Source organism: Callithrix jacchus, chromosome 1 (assembly GCF_049354715.1).
Source record: "Callithrix jacchus isolate 240 chromosome 1, calJac240_pri, whole genome shotgun sequence".
Classification (NCBI taxonomy): domain Eukaryota; kingdom Metazoa; phylum Chordata; class Mammalia; order Primates; family Cebidae; genus Callithrix; species Callithrix jacchus.
Genome location: NC_133502.1, coordinates 186,520,276 through 186,540,307, shown reverse-complemented (window position 1 = coordinate 186,540,307; position 20,032 = coordinate 186,520,276). Strand labels below are relative to the sequence as shown.

The 20,032-nt window shown below is 44.7% G+C and overlaps 1 protein-coding gene across 26 annotated transcripts in view; it reads right to left on the bottom strand.

The window, feature by feature from the left end:
• Window positions 1–3,018: 3,018 nt before the first annotated feature.
• The window catches only part of LOC103795837 (MAGUK p55 subfamily member 3), a 63,215-nt gene continuing 46,201 nt past the window's right edge, over window positions 3,019–20,032 (bottom strand). For 19 of the 26 annotated variants that reach the window (XM_078333171.1, XM_054238495.2, XM_054238503.2 and 16 more), the window contains 2 exons: window positions 19,652–19,672; window positions 18,612–19,056 (listed from right to left, as the gene is read on the bottom strand). In XM_078333171.1, the coding sequence (XP_078189297.1) occupies window positions 18,748–19,056; window positions 19,652–19,672 (330 nt within the window). In that variant the 3' untranslated portion in view covers window positions 18,612–18,747. Of the gene's footprint in view, window positions 3,204–9,898; window positions 10,322–14,964; window positions 15,067–18,611; window positions 19,057–19,651; window positions 19,673–19,915; window positions 20,012–20,032 lie in introns of those variants that run through there. The other 7 variants (XR_008473854.2, XM_078333220.1, XR_008473858.2 and 4 more) reach the window with 7 other exon arrangements.

Below are 20,032 nucleotides of genomic sequence, written 5' to 3'. Positions count from 1 at the left end.
ATCTGGTAAGGACTTTATAGGATCTCTCTGTATTACTTCTTATATTCATGTGAATCTACAGTTATCTCAAAATAAAAAGCTTAAAGAAAAAATCAACATGCCTAAATAACAAATTCATTATTAACTGGTTCCAGTTAATTTCAATTTGGGGGAGCAACCATTCTTCTAGACACCCAGGTTAAAAACCTGAGGTCATCTTTTATTTCATTCTCTCTCTTTCCTCCTGTCCCCCTCCCTACATTTTTTTAAGACAGAGTCACTCTGCTGCCCAGGCTATAGTCTCTTCAGGTGATCTTAAAGCTACAAGTCTTTATTTCTCAATCTCTATATGAGCTACTGCCCATATTTCAGGCACCTGTGATTTACAACTTGTATTACTAATGCAAAAATATGCCCGTATCACTTTCTAGCTTAATGGCTTCAGTGATTTGCTACTCTTGCATAATGGGCTGGAGACTTAAATAGAGCAGACCAGGCCTTTCATGATCCAGCCCATGAACTGCTCAGGTTATATTAGCTATACTTTCAAATGTTTGGCAATTTTCCTGTTATCTTTCTGTCGTTAATTTTTAATTTGATGCCATTATGTCCAGAGAACACACTCTATAATTTCAATTATTTTAAATTTGTTAAGGTTTTTTAAATCAAGGTGAATATTTTCTGGACATTTGAAAAGAATGTGTATTGCACTGTTACTGGGCAAAGTGTTCTATAAACATCAGTTAGGTCCTGTTGGTTGATGGTGTCCAGTTATTCTACATCCTGATTTTCTATCTAGTAGTTTGATCAGTTGCTGAGCGTGGGGTGTTGAAATCCCCAACTATAATTGTGGATTTGTCTATTTCTCTTTTTAACTCTGTTTTTGCTTCATATATTTTGAAGTCATGGTGTCTGATGCATACACATTAAAGATTGCGTGTAATTTTGATGGATTGATTTGTTGATTTTTTTTTTTTTTTTTTTTGAGACAGGGTCTCACTCTGTCACACAGGCTGGAGTGCAGTGGTGTGATCTCAGTTCACTGCAACTTCCTCCTCCCAGGCTAAAGCAATCCTCCCACCTCAGTCTCCTGAGTAGCTGGGATTACGGACAGGCACCATGGTGCCCAGCTAATTTTTGTATTTTTTTTAGTAGAGATGGGGTTTCATCATGTTGCCCAGGCTTGTCTGGAACTCCTGGGCTCAAATGATCCACCCACCTCAGCCTCCCAAAGTGCTGAGATTACAGATGTGAGATCTCTTTATTATTATACAATGTCCCTCTTTGTCCCTAGTAATTTTCTTTCTCTGAACTTACTTTATCTGATATGAACATACTCAGTACTGCTTTCTTAAAATTAGTGCTTGCATGATATATTATTACTTTTTATCCTTTTACTTTCAGTCTACCTGTTATTATGTTTGAAGGAACATATACTTGCAGACAGCAGATACAGGTGGTCCCTGACTTACAATGGTTTGACTTAAATGATTTTTTTTACTTTATGATGGTTCAAAAGCAATACACATTCAGTTGACATCATACTTTAAGTACCCATACAACCATTTTCTTTTTTCACTTTCAGTAATGTATTCAACAAATTACATGACATATTCAAACTTTATTATAAAATAGGCTGTATGTTAGATAATTCTGCCCAACTATAGGCTAATGTAGGTGTTCTGAACACATTTAAATCAGGCCTGGCTAAGCTATAATGTTTGACAAGTTAGGTGTATTAAATGAATAATCAACTTAGAATCAACTTACCATGGATGCATTGGGAACATAACCTCATCGTAAGTCAAGGAGCATCTGTAGTTCTATTTTTATGTATTGTGTTGTTTCTTTCTTTTCCCTCCCTCCCTCCCTCCCTCCCTCTCTCCTTCCTTCCTTCCTTCCTCTACCTTCTTTCCCTTTCTTAGGTCCCAGCCTTCTTCTGTTAATTTCTTTCTGTTTGGAGAGCTTCCTTTAGCCATTCTTTAAGGGTAGGTCTCAATAAACTCTGTTTCTTGTCGTCTGAGAATGTCTTTATTTTTCCCTTCATTCCTGAAGGGCAGTTTCACCTGATAGAGGATTCAAGGTTGAGGGTTTTGTTTTCAGCACTTCATAAGTGTTGGGCCACTCCTAGATGGCCTCCATCATTTCTTTCACAGGTAATGCAAAAATACAGCTTGAATTAGCATTCCTTCCTGGTTGTTTCTCCCTGATTGTTTTAAAGATTTCTTTTTTTCTTAATCTCCAGTTTTCAGAAGATGAATTATGATGTGTCAGTTTGGTTTGGGACCATTTTTCCTATTTGGAGCTCAGTCAACTTGAATCTGTAGGTTTTTGTCTTTCACCAGATTTGGGAAGTTTCAGCCATTATTTCTCTGAATACTTTTCAGTCTCACACTTTCTCTTTTCCTCTGATACAAATGTTAGTAGCTCTATCGCAGGATCCTTGGGGTGTCACTTTGCCAGCCAGAAACCTCTGTGGCTAGTGGCACCTTCTGCCTGAGTATGGCTTGTGCCCACTGAGCCTGTTCCACCCACTCAGCCCAGCAGGCTGTGCTTAGCTTACACTACTGACCCAGATCTCACACCTGCCATGAGCCAGGCATGGAGTGGCAAGAGCTGTGTGGGCAAGTGAGCCCAGGGTCTGTCTACTATGCACAGCCAGGCATGCTGATTGCTGTGGTGGGGCAGGTGGCCTCAGGTGCCAACACAGGTGCCACCTCCATGCAAGACTGTGGCTGGACAAGATAAATGGCACACAGCTTCCACTGCAGGCATCCAGGTCTAGATGAGGGGAATGCTTGGAGACCCGGAAGCTTGGAGACCCAGAAACTGCAGAGCACCAAAGAGGGTGTCCTAGCCCTAGCTCAGGGAGCTGCAGCGTGTCCCTCCTCGTCATCCACAACATGGAGAACAAGGGTTGCCAGGGACGTGTTTCAGCCCTATTTGTGTTACAGCTCTTTTAGCCCTGCCATTCGGCAGATCCCAAGTTCTTGTCCTGTGTCCAGGAAGAACAAGGTACATGCATGGACAACTGAAAGATGAGAAAGACAAAGAGGTGCTTTATTGAGCAGCAGTACAGCTCTCAGGAGACCCGGAGTAGGTGACTCCTATCCACAGGCAGGTAGGTCATCCCAACATCTCCATGAGTCCGGTTCTGGAGATTTTATAGGCTTCAGAAGAGAGGAAGTACATGCTGATTGGTCTATGGGTGGCCATGGGTGAGCCTGGAAAAAGCACCATAAGTTCTCACTCTGTGATGAGGACTCCACCTGGAACTACAGCCCAGACCCCTGCTTTAGGCTATCTCTGGCTTGAAGGTGTGGCTTTGCCAAGGACCTACTCCTTTCTGTCCAGAAGCCTGTCTTCCTCCTGCTGCCATCTCCATGTCATTCATGGCATCCAGGCTGTTTGTGCCAAGGGATGCCTGCAGGCCCATGCTGAGACACCCTTAGTCCCCCCTTGGCCTTCCTCCCATACTCATCAGTGCCCAAAGTCTGGAGGGAGCAGAGGTGGCAGGGTCTGGCATGTCAGCGCTGCACCAAGTGTGCTCACACCTGGCCAGGTCACAACACCCAGGCTCAGCCACAACTTTGCTGCAAAATCAGAGCAGGCACTGGAAGTGGGGAGAGGCCAGGCAGTGAGGGTAGGCACTTTGAAGCCTGTGGAGGGAGAGGGTTCCCTGGGCCCCTGAGAGCACAGGGGTGCGGAGTCTGCAGCTACAGCTGGGCAGCTGGAAAAGCAACATCCTAGGAGCCTGTGACAGATATATTGTTACTGTCTCACAGGTCTCTGAGGCTCTTTTAAAAAAATCAGTAAGTTAATTATATTGATCTGTCCTCAAGTACACTGATTTTATCTTTTATTTTCTTCACTCTACTATTGAGTTTATCTGAGTTTTTTCTTTTGTTTATTGTAGTTTTCATTCCCATAATTTCCATTTGGTTCTTTTTCATATCTTCTATTTCATCGCTAAGGTTTTCCATTTTTTAAATCTGTTTCAAAAGAAGTTACAATTAATTGTTATAGTCTTTTTATTACAACTGCTTTAAAATCTTTGGCAGATAAATTCCAACATCTGAATCACATTGGTATTGCTACCAGCTGATTGTCTTTTCTGAGTTCGACTGTGGTTCTCTATTGCTACCTGGACTTTTGGTTCAGATCAAGCATAGACTGGTTCTTCTGGTTTTAGGTATACTGATTTTCTATTGCATCCCAATCATTTGACTTATGATATTATTTTTTCCTATTTATTTATTTTTGAGAGAGTTTTGCTCTTATTGCCCAGGCTGGAGTGCAGTGGTGTGAGCTCAGCTTACCACAACCTCTGCCACCTGGGTTCAAGCAATTCTTCGGCCTCAGCCTCCCAAGTAGCTGGGATACAGGCATGCATCAGCATGCCCTGCTATCCTATTTAAATCTTCTATTTCAGCAAGCAGTAGTCCTGTTAAGGTGCAGTGTATAGGTTCTTGCCTTTTGTTGTTTTCCATTCCATTGAAAGTTGTTGTCAGAGCCTTTGCAGTGCTATTCTGCTCTGCTTTGTTCTTGGGGAGCTGCTGGGACTCCCATCCAATCCCTGCTGATGTCTTCTGCTGAATCAGAAGGTGCTTCCCCGGGGTGCATGGTGTCACTGGGCCACCTTCTGCTGAACCTGGGTCTCCTTGTGCCACTGGGTGGAGGGTAGAGACACACAGGATCCCACTGCTGCTACTAATGAATTGAGAAACCTGCTAGTGACCCAGTATGGAGCTAGGGCTGGAGATCTTCACCTAGGTCTCCATTGGGCTCCCTCTTTCCCACCCTTTGGCAGAGAAAGCAAGCTTGTTTTTTTGTTTTGTTAGTTATTTGTTTTTTTTTTTTTTTGTCTAGGACAAAACATTGGCAGTTGTGGGTTGCAGAACTCCCTCCAGTCAGGGTATGCAGAGATAAAGAAAACCAGAGAACTCTGCATTGCTTTTCCTCAGGTCCTGACGTCCCTAGTCAGCTCATCATCTTCTTTCCAGCTTTCAGAGTCCTTTCATCATAGTCTGCTGACTACTTTCCAAGGTATTTTGTTGTATTTAGAGGAGAAGAGGAGGAACAAGTGATTCTACACCATCTTGTTCTGAAACCATAAGCCCTTGACTTTTAAGGGAAGCGGTATTTGGTGACTGTATTCCAAAGGCAGGAAAAATGGAGAAAGAAACTGATCCGTGGACGGGCGCGGTAACTCACACCTGTAATCCCAGTGCTTTGGGAGGCCAAGACAGGTGGATTGCTTGAAATCAGGAGTTCAAGACCAGCCTGACCAACATGGTGAAACCCTGTCTCTATTAAAAATACAAAAATTAGCCGGGCATGGTGGTGGGCGCCTGCCTGTAATCCCAGCTACTCGGGAAGCTGAGGCAGGAGAATCACTTGAACCCCAGAGGCAGAGGTTGTAGTGAGCCTAGATCGCACCATTGCATCCCAGCCTGGGTGACAGAGTGAGGCTCCATCTCAAAAAAAGAAAGAAAGAAACCGATCAGTATTAACTCCACCAAATAGAGAAATGCTACTTATTTGTTCTTAACTATCTGATTTAAAAATAGGCTTTGTGCATATGCTGAACTCTGCAGTTATTAAAGAAATCAAGTGTTACCATTGTTTGGATGCATGGTCCTGTGATTGGTTGCATAAATGTTGTGATGCTGGATAAGTGGATACACAATTGGCCACATGATTTAAAGCCTGTGTGTATTTGAATATACAATTGGGTAATATATCTGAGCACTGCCTGTAAATGACAGATGGTTTTAACTTTCTTAAACCCATCTTCTGAGCAGAGTGAAGTGGATAGCCGGGAAGGTTACAAATCAGTGGATTGAAAATGGCAAACAGGAATAACTCACTACCTAATTCTGCCCAGCTGATACCAAACACTCTCCTGAAAGAGCCAAAGACATTGCTAATTGAATCTAAATTCAATAGAAGAGTGCTGTGATCATAATAGAAGAGTGCTGTGTTCAATTAGTAATGCCTTCCACAGGTGCAGGAATGGGCATTGGCTGCACATACGCCATCTATTTAACACTTCTGACCTAGAAAATTCCTCCAGAGACCACATCCTCTCTGGTTGTAGATACAGGCAGCCAACTTATCTATGTTTGAAGACCCAAGGATTTAAAGAGGTCCGTCTTGAGGGGTTTATAATAAGGTTTATTAGTGTTGGGCCTAGAGTGATGGACTTTTTCCAAAATTTTGCCCAGGGGCTCAGAACATATGGACTGCTAGTTGAAATGGGGTTTGGAATTGCATTTACACACATTCCACCAATAAATATTTGAACACAGGTGCATTTTTTAATAATAGTTTTCTGCATGAACTGCAAAAATGCCTTCCGAATAACCTCTGTCTCTGGGGCCCTCCCTTCCTACTCCGATAAATCTGGTAGCTGACAAACAGCTGTAGACACAGCTTGTCTTGGGGATGCGGGTGCTGCCTTAACAGGGAATAAAGCAAGGATCACTATTTTTTGTTTTTTGGGACAGGGTCTCACTCTGTTGCTCAGGCTGGAGTGCAGTGGTGCAATCAGAGCTCACTGCAGCCTCCATCTTCCTCGGCTCAAGCAATTCTCCCACTTCAGCTTCCCAAGTAGCTGGAACCACAGGGGCATGCCACCATGCCCAGCTAATTTAAAATTTTTTATCATTATTTTCTGAGACAGGATGAAGTGCAGTGGTACGATCTTGGTTCACTGCAACCTCCCCTCCTGCACCAGCCTCCTGAGTAGCTGGGACTACAGGCGTGCACCACCATGCCTGGCTAATTTTTGTATTTTTAGTAAGGATGAGCTTTCACCATGTTGGCCAGCATGGTCTCAATCTCTTGACCTCGTGATCCGCCTGCCTCGGCCTCCCAAAGTGCTGGGATTACAGGGCAAACTGGGATTTTTATTTAATTAATTAATATATTTAAGACAGTCTTGCTCTGTTGTCAGGCTGGAGTGCAGTGACACAATCCTGGCTCACTCCAACCTCCGCCTTCCAGGTTCAAGTGATTCTCATGCCTCAGTCTCCTGAGTAGCTGGGTATTCCCAGGCGTGTACTGCCACGCCTGGCTAATTTTCGTATTTTTAGTAGAGACAGGGTTTTGCCATATTGGCCAAACTGGTCTTGAACTTCTGGCCTCAAGTGATCCGCCTGCCTTGGCCTCCCAAAGTGCTGGGATTACAGGTGTCAGCCACTGCTCCCAGCCCTAACTTTATGATTAATGGAGACAATGTCTCACTGTGTTGCCTAGGCTGGACTTTAACTCCTGAGCCCAAGTGATCCTCCTGTCTCAGCCTCCCAAAGTGCTGGGATTACAGGCGTGTCACCACACTTGGCGAAGGATCACTTTTTAATACTCTGCTTCATAATACATATAAAGACAATACCATCATTTCATCTGACAATTGTGTAAAAATATTATGTAAGCAGCAGAAAATGTCTGTGGAGTGGCATAAAATTCAGAAAGAACGTCATCGGGTACCCAACCACTGTGTCCCCACACTGGAGGGAAAACCACCTGCAGGGAACTTGGAGCGCTGACTGGGATCTCCACCATGGTGCCTCCCCAGGGGGCCTTCAAGAGTAACTTTTAATGTATGTGGGTTTTTGTTTTTGCCTGTGAGCAGACTTCAGATCCCAGCTCTCCTGTATAACCACCTTTTTTTGAGACAGTCTCACTTGTCGCCCAGGCTGGAGTGTGGTGGTGTGATCTTGGCTCACTGCAACCTCTGCCTCCCAGGTTTAAGTGATTCTTCTGCCTCAGCCTCCCAAGCAGCTGGGATTACAGGCACCCACCACCACACCCAGCTAATTTTTTATTTTTATTTTTAGCAGAGTTGGGGTTTCACCATGTTGGCCAGGCTGGTCTTGAAGGTGATCCACCTGCCTAGGCCTCCCAAACTGCTGGGATTACAGGCATTCCTGCATAACAACTTTGCACGTGCTAGTCACACTTCAGGGGCAGCTGCCCTCCCTGGCCTGGCTCTCTGTGGATCAGCTCAAGACCAATTTCACTTGATGAGAATCCAGTACTCTCTAAGTGCAAAGAAGTCACCATCTTTTTGCTAGTTAGTTCTGAAGAATGTGATCCTGTTAGGTGGACCTACCAGGTTCATGAGCTAGAGAGTTGCAAAGGTATCTTGTGTAAGAAGGTAAAATGGAAATTTCTAAATGGGTGGCAAACCTCCCTGGTGCTTCACCTTCGACCTGGCTATCTTTTCCTCTCGTGAATAAAAGAACTTGAAAATGTACACCTGTGTATGTAGCCTCTTTTCAGTCTCAGACGTTACGGCCACACTTCATATTAGAAACTCGAGCTGTGAACACTCATCACTTACAAGTGAATTATATTAATGGGTAGCCTTGATTATGGGGCCACAAAAGAATGAGGTAGTATAGTATACTATGGTGGTTAAGGATCATCTCTGGTATTTGGGAAATACAGGCTCAAATACAATAGTTCTGCATTTTATTTTATTTTATTTATTTTTGAGGCAGGATCTCACTCTGTCACTCAGGCTGGAGTGCAGTGGCACAATCATGGCTCACTGCAGTCTTGACCACCTGGATCCTCCCACCTCAGCCTCCCAAGTAGCTGGGATTACAGGTGCACACCACCACACCTGGCTAGTTTTTATATTTTTTGTAGAAATGGGGTTTTGACACGTTGCCCAGACTGGTCTCGAACTCCTGAGCTCTAGTGATCTGCCCACCTCGGCCTCCCAAAGTGCTAGGATTACAGGCATGCACCACGGTGCCTGGCCTGCAATTTTTTAAAATCTGTGCAAGCTTGGGTACATTATTTAAACTGTCTAAGCTTTATTTTTTTCTCATTTTTACAATGGGATAAGAATCCTACCCTCACTGGCTTGGTGTATTTATCAGGGTAATGTATGTAAAGCCCAGAATAAAGACTGTTGTTGGCTATTAATAGTAAATAACATTCTCTGAGCCACTAAGATATATCAAGAATCCTGGGTGACAATCATTTTTGCTCAGAGACAACCCATTAGGCCAGAAATGGTTTATGGTGGCGTAGCCATAGCTTCGACAGGGAGAGTCATCTGGTTTCCCAAGATCTAGCTCAACAGGAACCCCTGTGACCTCATGGCAGAGACAGGCTAGGACCATGCAACTGTCAGTAACAAAAAGGACAATGGATGGAATAGAACAAATCCAACAAAGCAAGGGCTCGATGTTAGGAATCTGAGGGTATTTAGAAAGGGGAAGGCAGGCCAGGCACGGTGGCTCATGCCTGTAATCCCAGCACTTTGGGAGGCTGAAGTGGGCAGATCACTAGGTCAGGAGTTCAAGACCAGCCTGACAAACATGGTGAAACCCCGTCTCTACTAAAAATACAAAAAAAAAATTAGCTGGGTGTGGTGGCATGTGCCTATAATCCCAGCTACTCAGGAGGCTGAAGCAGGAGAATCGCTTGAATCCAGGAGGTGGAGGTTGCAGTGAGCCAAGATCACACCACTGCGCTCCAGCCTGTGTGACAGAGCAAGATAAAGAAAACCAGAAAAGGGGAAAGGCAACCTTACATTCCTCAAGTCCCTGAAGGCACCACTGCAGTATAGAATAGTACAGTAATTCATGTTGATGGTGAAGTGTGCCTCAGCCTTCCAGAGAAAATTCTTGTATACTCAGTATATAGGCAGAGGACCAGTTTTCTACTATCAGGCAAGCACTTCAAAAAAAGGTAAAGATCAACATTTTAGTGCTTGAAGACAGGGGAACTTCAGTCACATGGAAAATCCCCTTGGATAAAACAAATAAGCTTCCAAAAAAACTACTAAGTGTCATTATGTTTAAAAAGCTTAAACATTCTGCAAATCAGTACTGTATAAATTAACCACTACTGCCTGCAAAAGACAGTGGCCACTTAACTCTGGTACAAAGAATCAGGGTCAGCTTGCCTGTGATACTTTAATGAGTATTTCACCCCTTTCAAATCATGATCCAAAGAGGTGCAGTGAAAAACAACAGACAAAAACCAACAACAAACAAGACTTCCCACTTATGCTCTTCTCAATGATGGAATTTGTGGAGAATCCTGCCCCTCTCTGCACTTGAGATTCCTTGATGGAAAAATGAGGGAACCTGGACTAGATGAGCTTCAAGGTCCTGTCCAGCTTGGATGTTCCAGGATAAAGTTACCTGACCCAACTAACAGGTCCCCAGCGAGTGTCCTTGCCCAGCTTCTCTAAGACCACTATGAGCTGGCTGTAGGCACCCTGGAGATCCTCCCTCACCAGCACGGTGTCCACCAGGTGCCCGTAATGCTGGCCTATGAAGGCGGCAGAAGCGGCCATCTCTTGCTGCTGCTCATCCTGCAAGGAAAGGGGTGGTATGGAGCAACTGGGTTGTTCTCCTATAACAAATCTACAGCCTTTGTCTTGAGCAATGTTCTATCCTTTAACTTTTTTTTTCCTTTTTTCTTTTTTTTTTTTGAGACAGAGTCTCTATTGCCCAGGCTGGAGTGCAGTGGCATGATCTCAGCTCACTGCAACCTCTGCCACCGGGTTCAAGCAATTCTCCTACCTCAGCCTTCCAAGTAGCTGGGATTACAGGCAATTCTTCTACCTCAGCCTTCCAAGTAGCTGGGATTACAGGCACCCGCCACCATGCCCAGTTAATTTTTGTATTTTTAGTAGAGACGGGTTTCACCATCTTGGCCAGGCTGGTCTTGAACTCCTGACCTCGCGATCCACCTGCCTCAACCTCCCAAAGTGCTGGGATTACAGGCATGAGCCACCACGTCTGGCCCCAACCTTTAAGTGAGGAGTGGATGACTAGGTCCCACTGATAACCAACCATGTACACAAGAACAGAGCATAGGGACAACATCAGGTCAAACTTCCAAGAAAGTTAATGGGCAGTAGACACAATCACTGTTCAGTCATCACTCACAGAATACCTGCTGAGGACCTATGAGCTGAAAGCCACGGTAGGAAGTACACTGGGGATGCTGATTCTATATCTGTGTATATATGTCAATATCACACTTCCTGCCTCAGAAGTACTTCCAACGAAGTAGTGGTATTGTGCTGCATGGCAATTAGTATACAGATTAAATAATTATAAGAACTATAAATATTAACTATATAAAAACAGAGCAAGCATTTCTGCAATCAACTGGGGGAAGAAGAAATCATTCTAATGCCCTCCTTAAGACTCCTAAATTCATAGTATAGAACTCAATTTTTCATTTCTTCACTCCAGAGCCAAACACCAGCATAGCAAAGTGGAGTTATTTAAGAAAGCACTAGACAATTCTAATCAAATTCCCCATTTCCTTAGGGCAGCTGATCCCTTTAATCGGATTGCTTTCCTGACACCTAACATTGAGGCATAGGCAACAACTCCATCACCCAATGTGGGCACTGTTTGCTTCTTCATTCCAAAGAACCTCTAATAAGTGTTATTTCAGGTGAGTAGTTGTCTGACAATTAGCCTGGTTTTGGAAAACAGGGAAGTGGCAGGTCCATTCTAAATAAAATTATATTAGTCACTGGCATTCACCCACTTCCCTTTCTAGTCCTCTGCTGCTTTCTCCCCTCTGTTTCTAGGGGCTCTGTGTTTTCATGCTGCCATAGGGAAAGGGTGAATTCTGTTCTTTCCCAAAGAGATCTACATTCCAAAATATCCCCCCGCTTCTCTCTGTCGCCAGTCAAAACCCAATTCCTACTTTAAAAAGAGCATCAGAAATTTCAGGATTTTGGTCCTCGAGATCTAGGAAAAGAGTTTGGCACGTGACTTCAAAGATAGTAGAAATGTAAGAGAAGGCTGAGATAATTTCTTCTCCTTCTCTCCTCTAGGAGAGAAAAAAATTGGATTAAATTGGGAAACACTTCCCAATTCTATATAGAATATTCTTGCAGGGTTACTTTCATACTCAGAAGCTCTTCGCACTGTCCCATAACTGCCCCCTGGCTCTTCAACCCCACCTTCCCCACTCCCTGACATACACCCATCCTATAGACCTGTCTGCTGCTTCCAGTGTCCCCTCCTCCAGGTACCCACACGGATGATCCTGGAAGCATTTGGCTATTTGAGAAATTATAAAAGGAAAAATTTTGCCACTAAGAACCACAATCTTCCTAATAAACGTCTGCATCTAGAAAGAACTTAAGTAAATCTCTAATGGGGTAAAATGTGTGACATTTGCTTTGCAGTTATAAATCCCCTGAGCCCCTTTCCTGGTCTATAAAGATCGAACTTGCCCACCTGTGTCTTCAGCAAGAGTCATGGTCCTGAAGCTCACATAGGAAAGATCCCTGCATGCGTCCATCACCCCCAGGTTGGATTAGCTTGCTGGCTCAGAAGCCAGAAGCCCCGTGAACTTGTGGTCAGCAAGGAGACGGACGGAGGATGTACCCAAAGGGTGTTTTGGGACCACTAGCAGGAACTCAGGTGCAAAACAATGGGCAGATATTTAATGTCACACAAAACTCGAGTCTTTGTGAGGAATTACCCCAGATGTCATCTGGGTCTGTCATCTGGGGTCTGCCAACATACATCAAAACCACATGAAAGCCCATGTGTTAAGAATGGAGTGCCCGGGCCCCACTCCAAACCCCCAGGTTGGAATCTCTGGGAGTAGAACCGGGGACTCTGTGTTGAGCAGCCTCGCTGTTACCTTGCTGCAGGGCGGTGCGGCACGTATGGGCCAGTTGCATTTCATCATCACCCCACCTGCTTGGATTGCAGCATGCTGGTGGGCAACAAAGGAGATGGGATAGATGACAAAACTTGCCAGGCTGAAGGACGCTGGGACTAGAATGCAGCTGCTTCTCTTGAAATGACCACCATGGGCCAGGGAGGGTTCTGCCTCCTAGAAAGCTGGCACTTCCTGTGGACCTGATGATTTGCCAGAATTTTCCTTGAGTCCTAGGAAGCTGCCTCTTATTCTCCCAATAACTTATTTACTCTTTGAAAAATTAGCCCTTTCTTCCCTGCTTATTAAATTCTTTCAATCCTGAAATATTTGTAAAACAAAACAAATATAGTAAAACAAATAAACAGACTGATCCTAAAATTCATATGGAAATGCAAAGGACCCAGAATAGCCAAAACAAGCTTGAAAAACCTGACTTCAAACTTACTACAAAGCTAGTAATCAAAGTAAGACAGCGTGCTGCTGGGCTAAGGACAGACATGTAGATCAGTGGAATGGAACTGAGACTCCGGAAAGAAACCCTTGCTTTTCTTTTCAACTGAATCTAGATAAGGTTGTCAAGATAATTAAATGAGAAAAGAAAACTCTTTTCAGCCAGTGGTGCCGGGTTAGCTGGATATTCACATTTAAAGAATGAAGTTGGCCTGTAATCCCAGCACTTTCAGAAGCTGAGGCAGGTGGATCATGAGGTCAAAAGATCGAGACCATCTTGGTCAACCTGGTGAAACCCCGTCTCTACTAAAAATACAAAAAATTAGCTGGGCATGGTGGCACATGCCTGTAATCCCAGCTACTCAGGAGGCTGAGGCAGGAGAATTGCCTGAACCCAGGAGGCGGAGGTTGCGGTGAGCCGAGATCACGCCATTGCACTCCAGCCTGGGTAACAAGAGCAAAACTCGGTCTCAAAAAAAAAAAAAGAATGAAGTTGGACCCCTACTTCACACAATCTACAGAAAATAACAAAATACATGATAGACCCAAATGTAACTGTTACAACTATAAATATCTTAAAAGAAAACAAAGGAGTAAATCTTTATGATCTTAAATTTAACAATGATTTCTTAGATATGATACCAAAAATAATAAGCAACAAAAGAAAAAATAGATATATTGGACTTTATCAAGTTTTAAAATGTTATGCCTCAAAGGACACTATCAAGAAAAGTAAGGGCAAGGTGTGGTGACTTATGCCTGTAATCCCAGCACTTTGGGAGGCTGAGGCAGGTGGATCACCCAAGGTCAGGAGTTCGAGATCAGCCTGGCCAACATGGTGAAACACTATCTCTAGTAAAAATACAAAAAAAAAAAAAAAAATTAGCTGGGCGTGATGGTGCGTGCCTGTAACCCCAGCTACTTAGAGGCTGAGGCAGGAGAATCACCTGAACCTGGGAGGTGGAGGTTGCAGTGAGCCAAGACCACACCATTGCACTCCAGCCTGGGGAATAAGAACGAAACTCTGTCTCAATGAAAAAAATAAAAAAGAAAGAAAATGAAAAGACAACTCACAGAACAGGAAAAAATATGTGCAAATCATGCATCTGATAAGGGACTTATATCCAAAATACATAAAGAATTCTTATACCTCAATAATAAAAAAGGCAAATAATTCCATTTAAAAATGGACAAAGTATTTGAGTAGACATTTCTCTAAGAAAGATGTAAAAATGGTCAATAAAAACATGAAAAGATGCTCAATATCACTGATCATTAGAGAACTGCAAATTAAAACCACAATGAGATACCACTTCACATATACTAGTAGTGCTATAATTAAAAAGACAGACAATGGCCAGGCATGGTGGCTCATGCCTGTAATCCCAGCACTTTGGGGGGCCAAGGTTGGCAGATCACGAGGTCAGGAGTTCAAGACCAGCCTGACCAACATGGTGAAACCCCGTTTCTACTAAAAATACAAAAATTAGCCAGGTGTGGTGGCACACCCCTGTAATCCCAGCTACTCAGGAGGCTGAGGCAGGAGAATTGCTTGAACTCGGGAGGCGGAGGTTGCAGTGAGCTGAGATCACAACATTGCACTCCAGCCTGGGCAACAAAAGGAGACTCTGTCTCAAAAAAAAAAAAAAAAAAGACAAGTGCTGGTGAGGATGTGGAGAAATGGGAACTCGAACACTGCTGCTGAGAATGTAAAATGGTACAGCTGCCATGGAAGACTCTGGCAGTTCCTCCAGATGTTAAACATAGAGCTACCCTACGACCCAGCAATTCCATAGCAAGACACACACACAAGAGAAATGAAAACACATGTTCACACAAAAACTTGTATATGAATATTCATACCATGATTCATAATAGCTGAAAAGGTAGAAACAATCTAAATGTCCATTAATTGATAAATGAATAAACAAACTGTGGTACTGTGTCCAACGGAATATTATTTAGCTGTAAAAAAAAAGAATGAGGTATTGATACATGAACCTTGAAAACACTAAGTGAAAAAAGCCAGATATAAAGGTCTTATATTGTATGAATCCATTTCTATGAAACATTTGGAACAGACAAATTTACAGTGATAGTAGATCAGCAGTTGCCTGTGGCTAGGGAGGGGCGGGAGACAAACAGATAATAGGAAATTCTAACGGGCTCAAGGTTTCTTTTTGAAACGATGAAAATGCTCTTAAATTGACTGTGGTAGTTGCAATAACTCTGTGAATACATCATTGAATTGTATGCTTTAAATGGGTGAATTATATGGTATGTAAATTTTATCTCAATAAAGCTGTTAACTGCCCTCCAAAAACCACGCAGTAAAACAGAGAAAATGAAAATTAGTCGTGAGCGCACTAGGGAGAATTGCCTTTAGCATTTTAGTGTACGTTCTTTCTGTGTGACACTAAATTAGAATCCTGAATTTTTATTTTGATTTTCATTTTCTTGCATTTGGCTATGTCATCAAATATTCCTCCAACACATGCCTTTATTTATTTATTTTTCATTTTTATTTTTATTTTTTGACATGGATTCTCACTCTGTTGCCCAGGCTGGAGCGCAGTGGCATGAGCTCAGCTCACAGCAAACTCTGCCTTCCAGGTTCAAGTGATTTTCCTGCCCTAGCTTCCCAAGTACCTGGGATTACAGGTGTCCACCACCACACCCAGCTAGTTTTTGTATTTTTAGTAAAGACAAGGTTTCACCGTGTTGGCCAGGCTGGTCTCAAACTTCTGACCTCAGGTGATCTGCCCACCTTGGCCCCCCAAAGTGCTGGGATTACAGGTGTGAGCCACCACACCCAGCCCCAACACATGGCTTTTAACTGCTATAATATTTCAATACATCCTGTAAGTATCATGTAATGTAGTATTTTGAGCTGAGTTCTGCTACTGAACATTTAGGTTGTTTCTGATTTTCTGGTTATAGCTATCACCATCAACCACCATGATAGGCATAATGAACATTTCTTTCTTACTTTTTTTTGAGATGGAGTTTCACTCTTGTTGCCCAGGCTGGAGTGCAATGGCATAATCTTGGCTCACTGCTACCTCCACCTCCCAGGTTCAAGTGATTCTCCTGCCTCAGCCTCCTCAGTAGCTGGAATTACAGGGGTGTACCACCACGCTCAGCTAATTTTTTGTATTTAGTAGACATGGGGTTTCATCATGTTGGGCAAGCTGGTCTCAAACTCCTGACCTCAGGTGATCCACCCGCCTCAGCCTCCCAAAGTGTGGGAATACATGCGTGAGCCACTGCACTCAGCCAATACTGTATGTTTCTAAATGATTCTAGATCTAAGTTGATATTTCCCTTTGCGTTTCTTTCTTTTTTTTTTTTTTTTTGAGATGGAGTCTTGCTCTGTCATACAGGCTAGACACTGCAGTGGTGCAATTTCAGCTCACTGCAGCCTCTGCCTCCTGGATTCAAGTAATTCTCCTGTCTCAGCCTCTGGAGTAGCTGGGATTACAGGCGTGCCACCATGCCTGGCTAATTTTTGTATTTTTAGCAGAGATGGGGTTTTACCAGGTTGGCCAGGCTGGTCTCAAACTCCTGACCTCAGGTGATCTGCCTGCCTTGGCCTCCCAACATGCTGGGATTATAGGCATGAGCAACTGTGCCCAGCCTCCCCACTTAAAGGAGAAAAATTCTTTTTTTCTTTTTTTCTATTTTTTATGTTTTTTTTTGGAGACAGAGTCTCACTCTGTCACCCAGGCTGGAGTGCAGTGGCATGGTCATGGTTCACTGCAGCCTTGACCTATTGGGCTCAAGTGATCCTAAAAATTAGCCAGGTGTGGTGGCACACACCTATAGTCCTAGCTACTTGGGACTATAGGTGTGTGCCACCACACCTGGCTAATTTTTGTAATTTTTTTGTAGAGACAGGGTTTTACCAAGTTGCCCAGGCTGGTCTTGAATTCCTGGGCTCAAGCAATCTGCCTGCCCCAGCCTCCCAAAGTGCTGAGATATAGGCACGAGCCACTGTGCCTGGCAAAGGAGAGAATTTCTAATGTTTCTTGTATGTGTGCCATTTGAAATAACTTATTGAAACCAGGCATGGTGGCTCACATCTGTAATTCCAACATTTTGGGAAGCTAAGGCAGGAGGATCACTTGAGGGCAGGAGTTTGAAACCAGCCTGGGCAGCACAGAGACAGCCTGTCTTTATTTAAAAAATTTTTTTTAATTGGTTGGGCATTGGTGGTACATGCCTGTAGTCCCAGCTACTTAGGAAGCTGAGGAAGGAGGACTGCATGAGCTCATGAGTTCAAGGCTGCAGTGAGCTATGATTGCACCACTGCATTCTAGCCTGGGCGACACGGCAAGACCCTGTCCTAAAAAAAATAAAAGGCTGGGCATAGTGGCTCACACCTGTAATCCCAGCACTTTGGGAGGCCAAGGTGGGAGGATCACTTGAGACCAGGAGTTCAAGACCAGCCTAGACAACATAGTGAGAGCCTGTCTTTAAAAATAAAATATAAAATAAAAAATTTATCAATGTGGACAGTTAAAACAGAATTAGTATGAACTAGGATTGCAACAAAATCTTGACTTGGAGGAAGCTTCCTGACAAGGAGGAAGGATCTGAGAGAGCCTCCTTCCAATGAACCAGCTGTACAGGACAGCAGGCAAAGTCTCCTCCGGGACTGAGTTGTTTCTGACTGCCCCCACCACCCATAACAACTTCCAGCTCATTCTGCTAACTGACCCTGTTAAGGACCAAAAAAGATGAGTCACCAAGCCCAGACCTCCTGGAAGAACCCTGTCAAATATTCAGGTTTTGGGTGAGGGTCCCGCCAGCCTGACATAGACTGGGCTGAACAAAGAATCTGACAGCAAAACAGAAGTTTATTTAGGACACATCAGATGATCTCATCCACTAGCTTTAGAAATCCCTTCAAAATAAAAGTTAAAGGGTTGGGTACAGTGGCTCATGCCTGTATCCCAGCGAGGCAGGCAGATCCCTTGACCCCAGGAGTTCGGGACCAACTGGGCAACATGGTGAAACCCCATCTCTATAAAAAATTAAAAAATTAGTCAGGTTTAGTGGCATGCACCTGTAGTCCCAGCTACTGGGGAGGCTGAGATGGAAGGATTGCTTGAGCCTGGGAGGCTGAGGCTGCAGTGAGTTGTGATCACACTACTGCACTCCAGTGTGGGTAACAGAGCAAGGCCGTGTCTCAAAAAATAATTGTTAAAGAAGTTTAAAAACTTTTTAGGCGGGAGGATGGGTTGAGGCCAGGAGCTTGAAACCAGCTTAGGCAACATACTGAGACCCCCCCATCTCTACAAAAAAAATTTTTTTAATCAGCTGGGCATGGTGTCAGGTGCCTGTAGTCCCAGCTACTCGGGAAGCTGAGGTAGGAGGATTGTTTGAGCCTGGGAGGCTGAGGCTGCTGCAAGCTGCGATGTCACTACTGCACTCCAGCGTGAATGACAGAGCAAGACCCTGTCTCTGAAAAATAACCAAAAACCAACAACAAAAAAACTTTTTGCCTGTCTCTAAGACCTTTGAAAAACCTGACCAAAATAAAAAGTGAAAGGGGCTCTGGAGAGCCGTAAATACCCCTTGCTGTGTGGTGATGTTAATATTGAATAAACTCCATTGACGATGATGATGATATTAGAATTGGTATTAATGTTGGGGTGTATGTGCCCTTCCAGCCAGGCACTGTGCCCCAAGGCTTGGTAAAAACTGGGTGGGGGCCCAATGACTGGACAGGCTCAGCTCCCGCTCCAGCTGAGAGATTGAGGAGAGACAGGGGACCCCTGCTCCAGAGAGACAGGCTCTGCTGCTCCAGAAGGACTCCTGGGGCTCGGATAACCCTGCTTTGACCTCTCCTTGACTCTGGAGCCTGAGGTGGGGCAGATTGTGCATGGGGGTGTCAAGGGAGCCACTTACCCACATAGTGCCCTTTGAGGTAGCCCTCACAGTCACAGGTCTCTGGAAGCAAACAGGGAGGGAAGCCAGTGAGTCCCACCAGACACACCCGGCTCAGGGGAACCAGCCCCTGGATGGACCAGGCAGGAAGAGCCCCTGGGATGGTGTCTCGGGGGCAGCTCAGGAGAAATCCCATGTCCTGACCACCCGCAGAAAGCAAGGTCATCTGTTTGGCTCAGTTCTCTACGCTTAGACCCCTAACAGCCTCTCCAGGCCCTGAGGGGGATTCTAAGCCAGCAGGCCCCTTCCCAGTCCCCAGTGTGGGCTGCACGAATAAGGAGGGAGGGTTCGCTCCTGCCTGCCCCACCCCCCACCCCGTGTCTCCCACCCAGCCCCATCACAGCACAGCCTAGTCCTGGAAAGGCCGGGCCCTGCGTGTCAGGAGGGCAGGGAGGGGCCCCAAGGCCTTGAAACCTGTCTCCACCAGCTCTGTTTGCCTCAAGAAACAGCCCAGTCTGGCTGGCAGAGCAGGAAGAGATGTGCAGACAGCGTGAGGGGCACAGCTGCCCAGATGGGAAAGAACGTGAGCCTCTCAGGCCCCAGAAGGTCCACAGAAAAGGGGCCATGCCTGTGTGCAGCGGACAGATCCTGGGCCTACCTTTGTCACAAGGCCGATCATCTGTGGTTTGCACAAAAGACAGATGGGACAGCATTAGTGGAGGGAAGCAGGGACCCTGTGGCTGAGGGCAGCCACGGCTCAGGTGCCTGAGGAGCCCATCATCTGGTCTCTCTTCCTTTCCTCCAACGAACCTGTGATCTGAGCTGTGGTCCATTATTCAACCCTAAGACCTGCTCTAATTAGTCTTCTTGTGTGTGTCTCATTAGCAGCCCAGAGAAAGCCAGCTCATCACTGGCCAAGTACCTCAAGGCCACTGCCCTCAGCAGCCCTTCCAACCTCACAGCAAGTCTGGCAAAGCGGCCATTGTCAGGGGCCCAGGGAGCAGCTCCCTCCAGGATCCTGCAAGCATTTAAAATATTT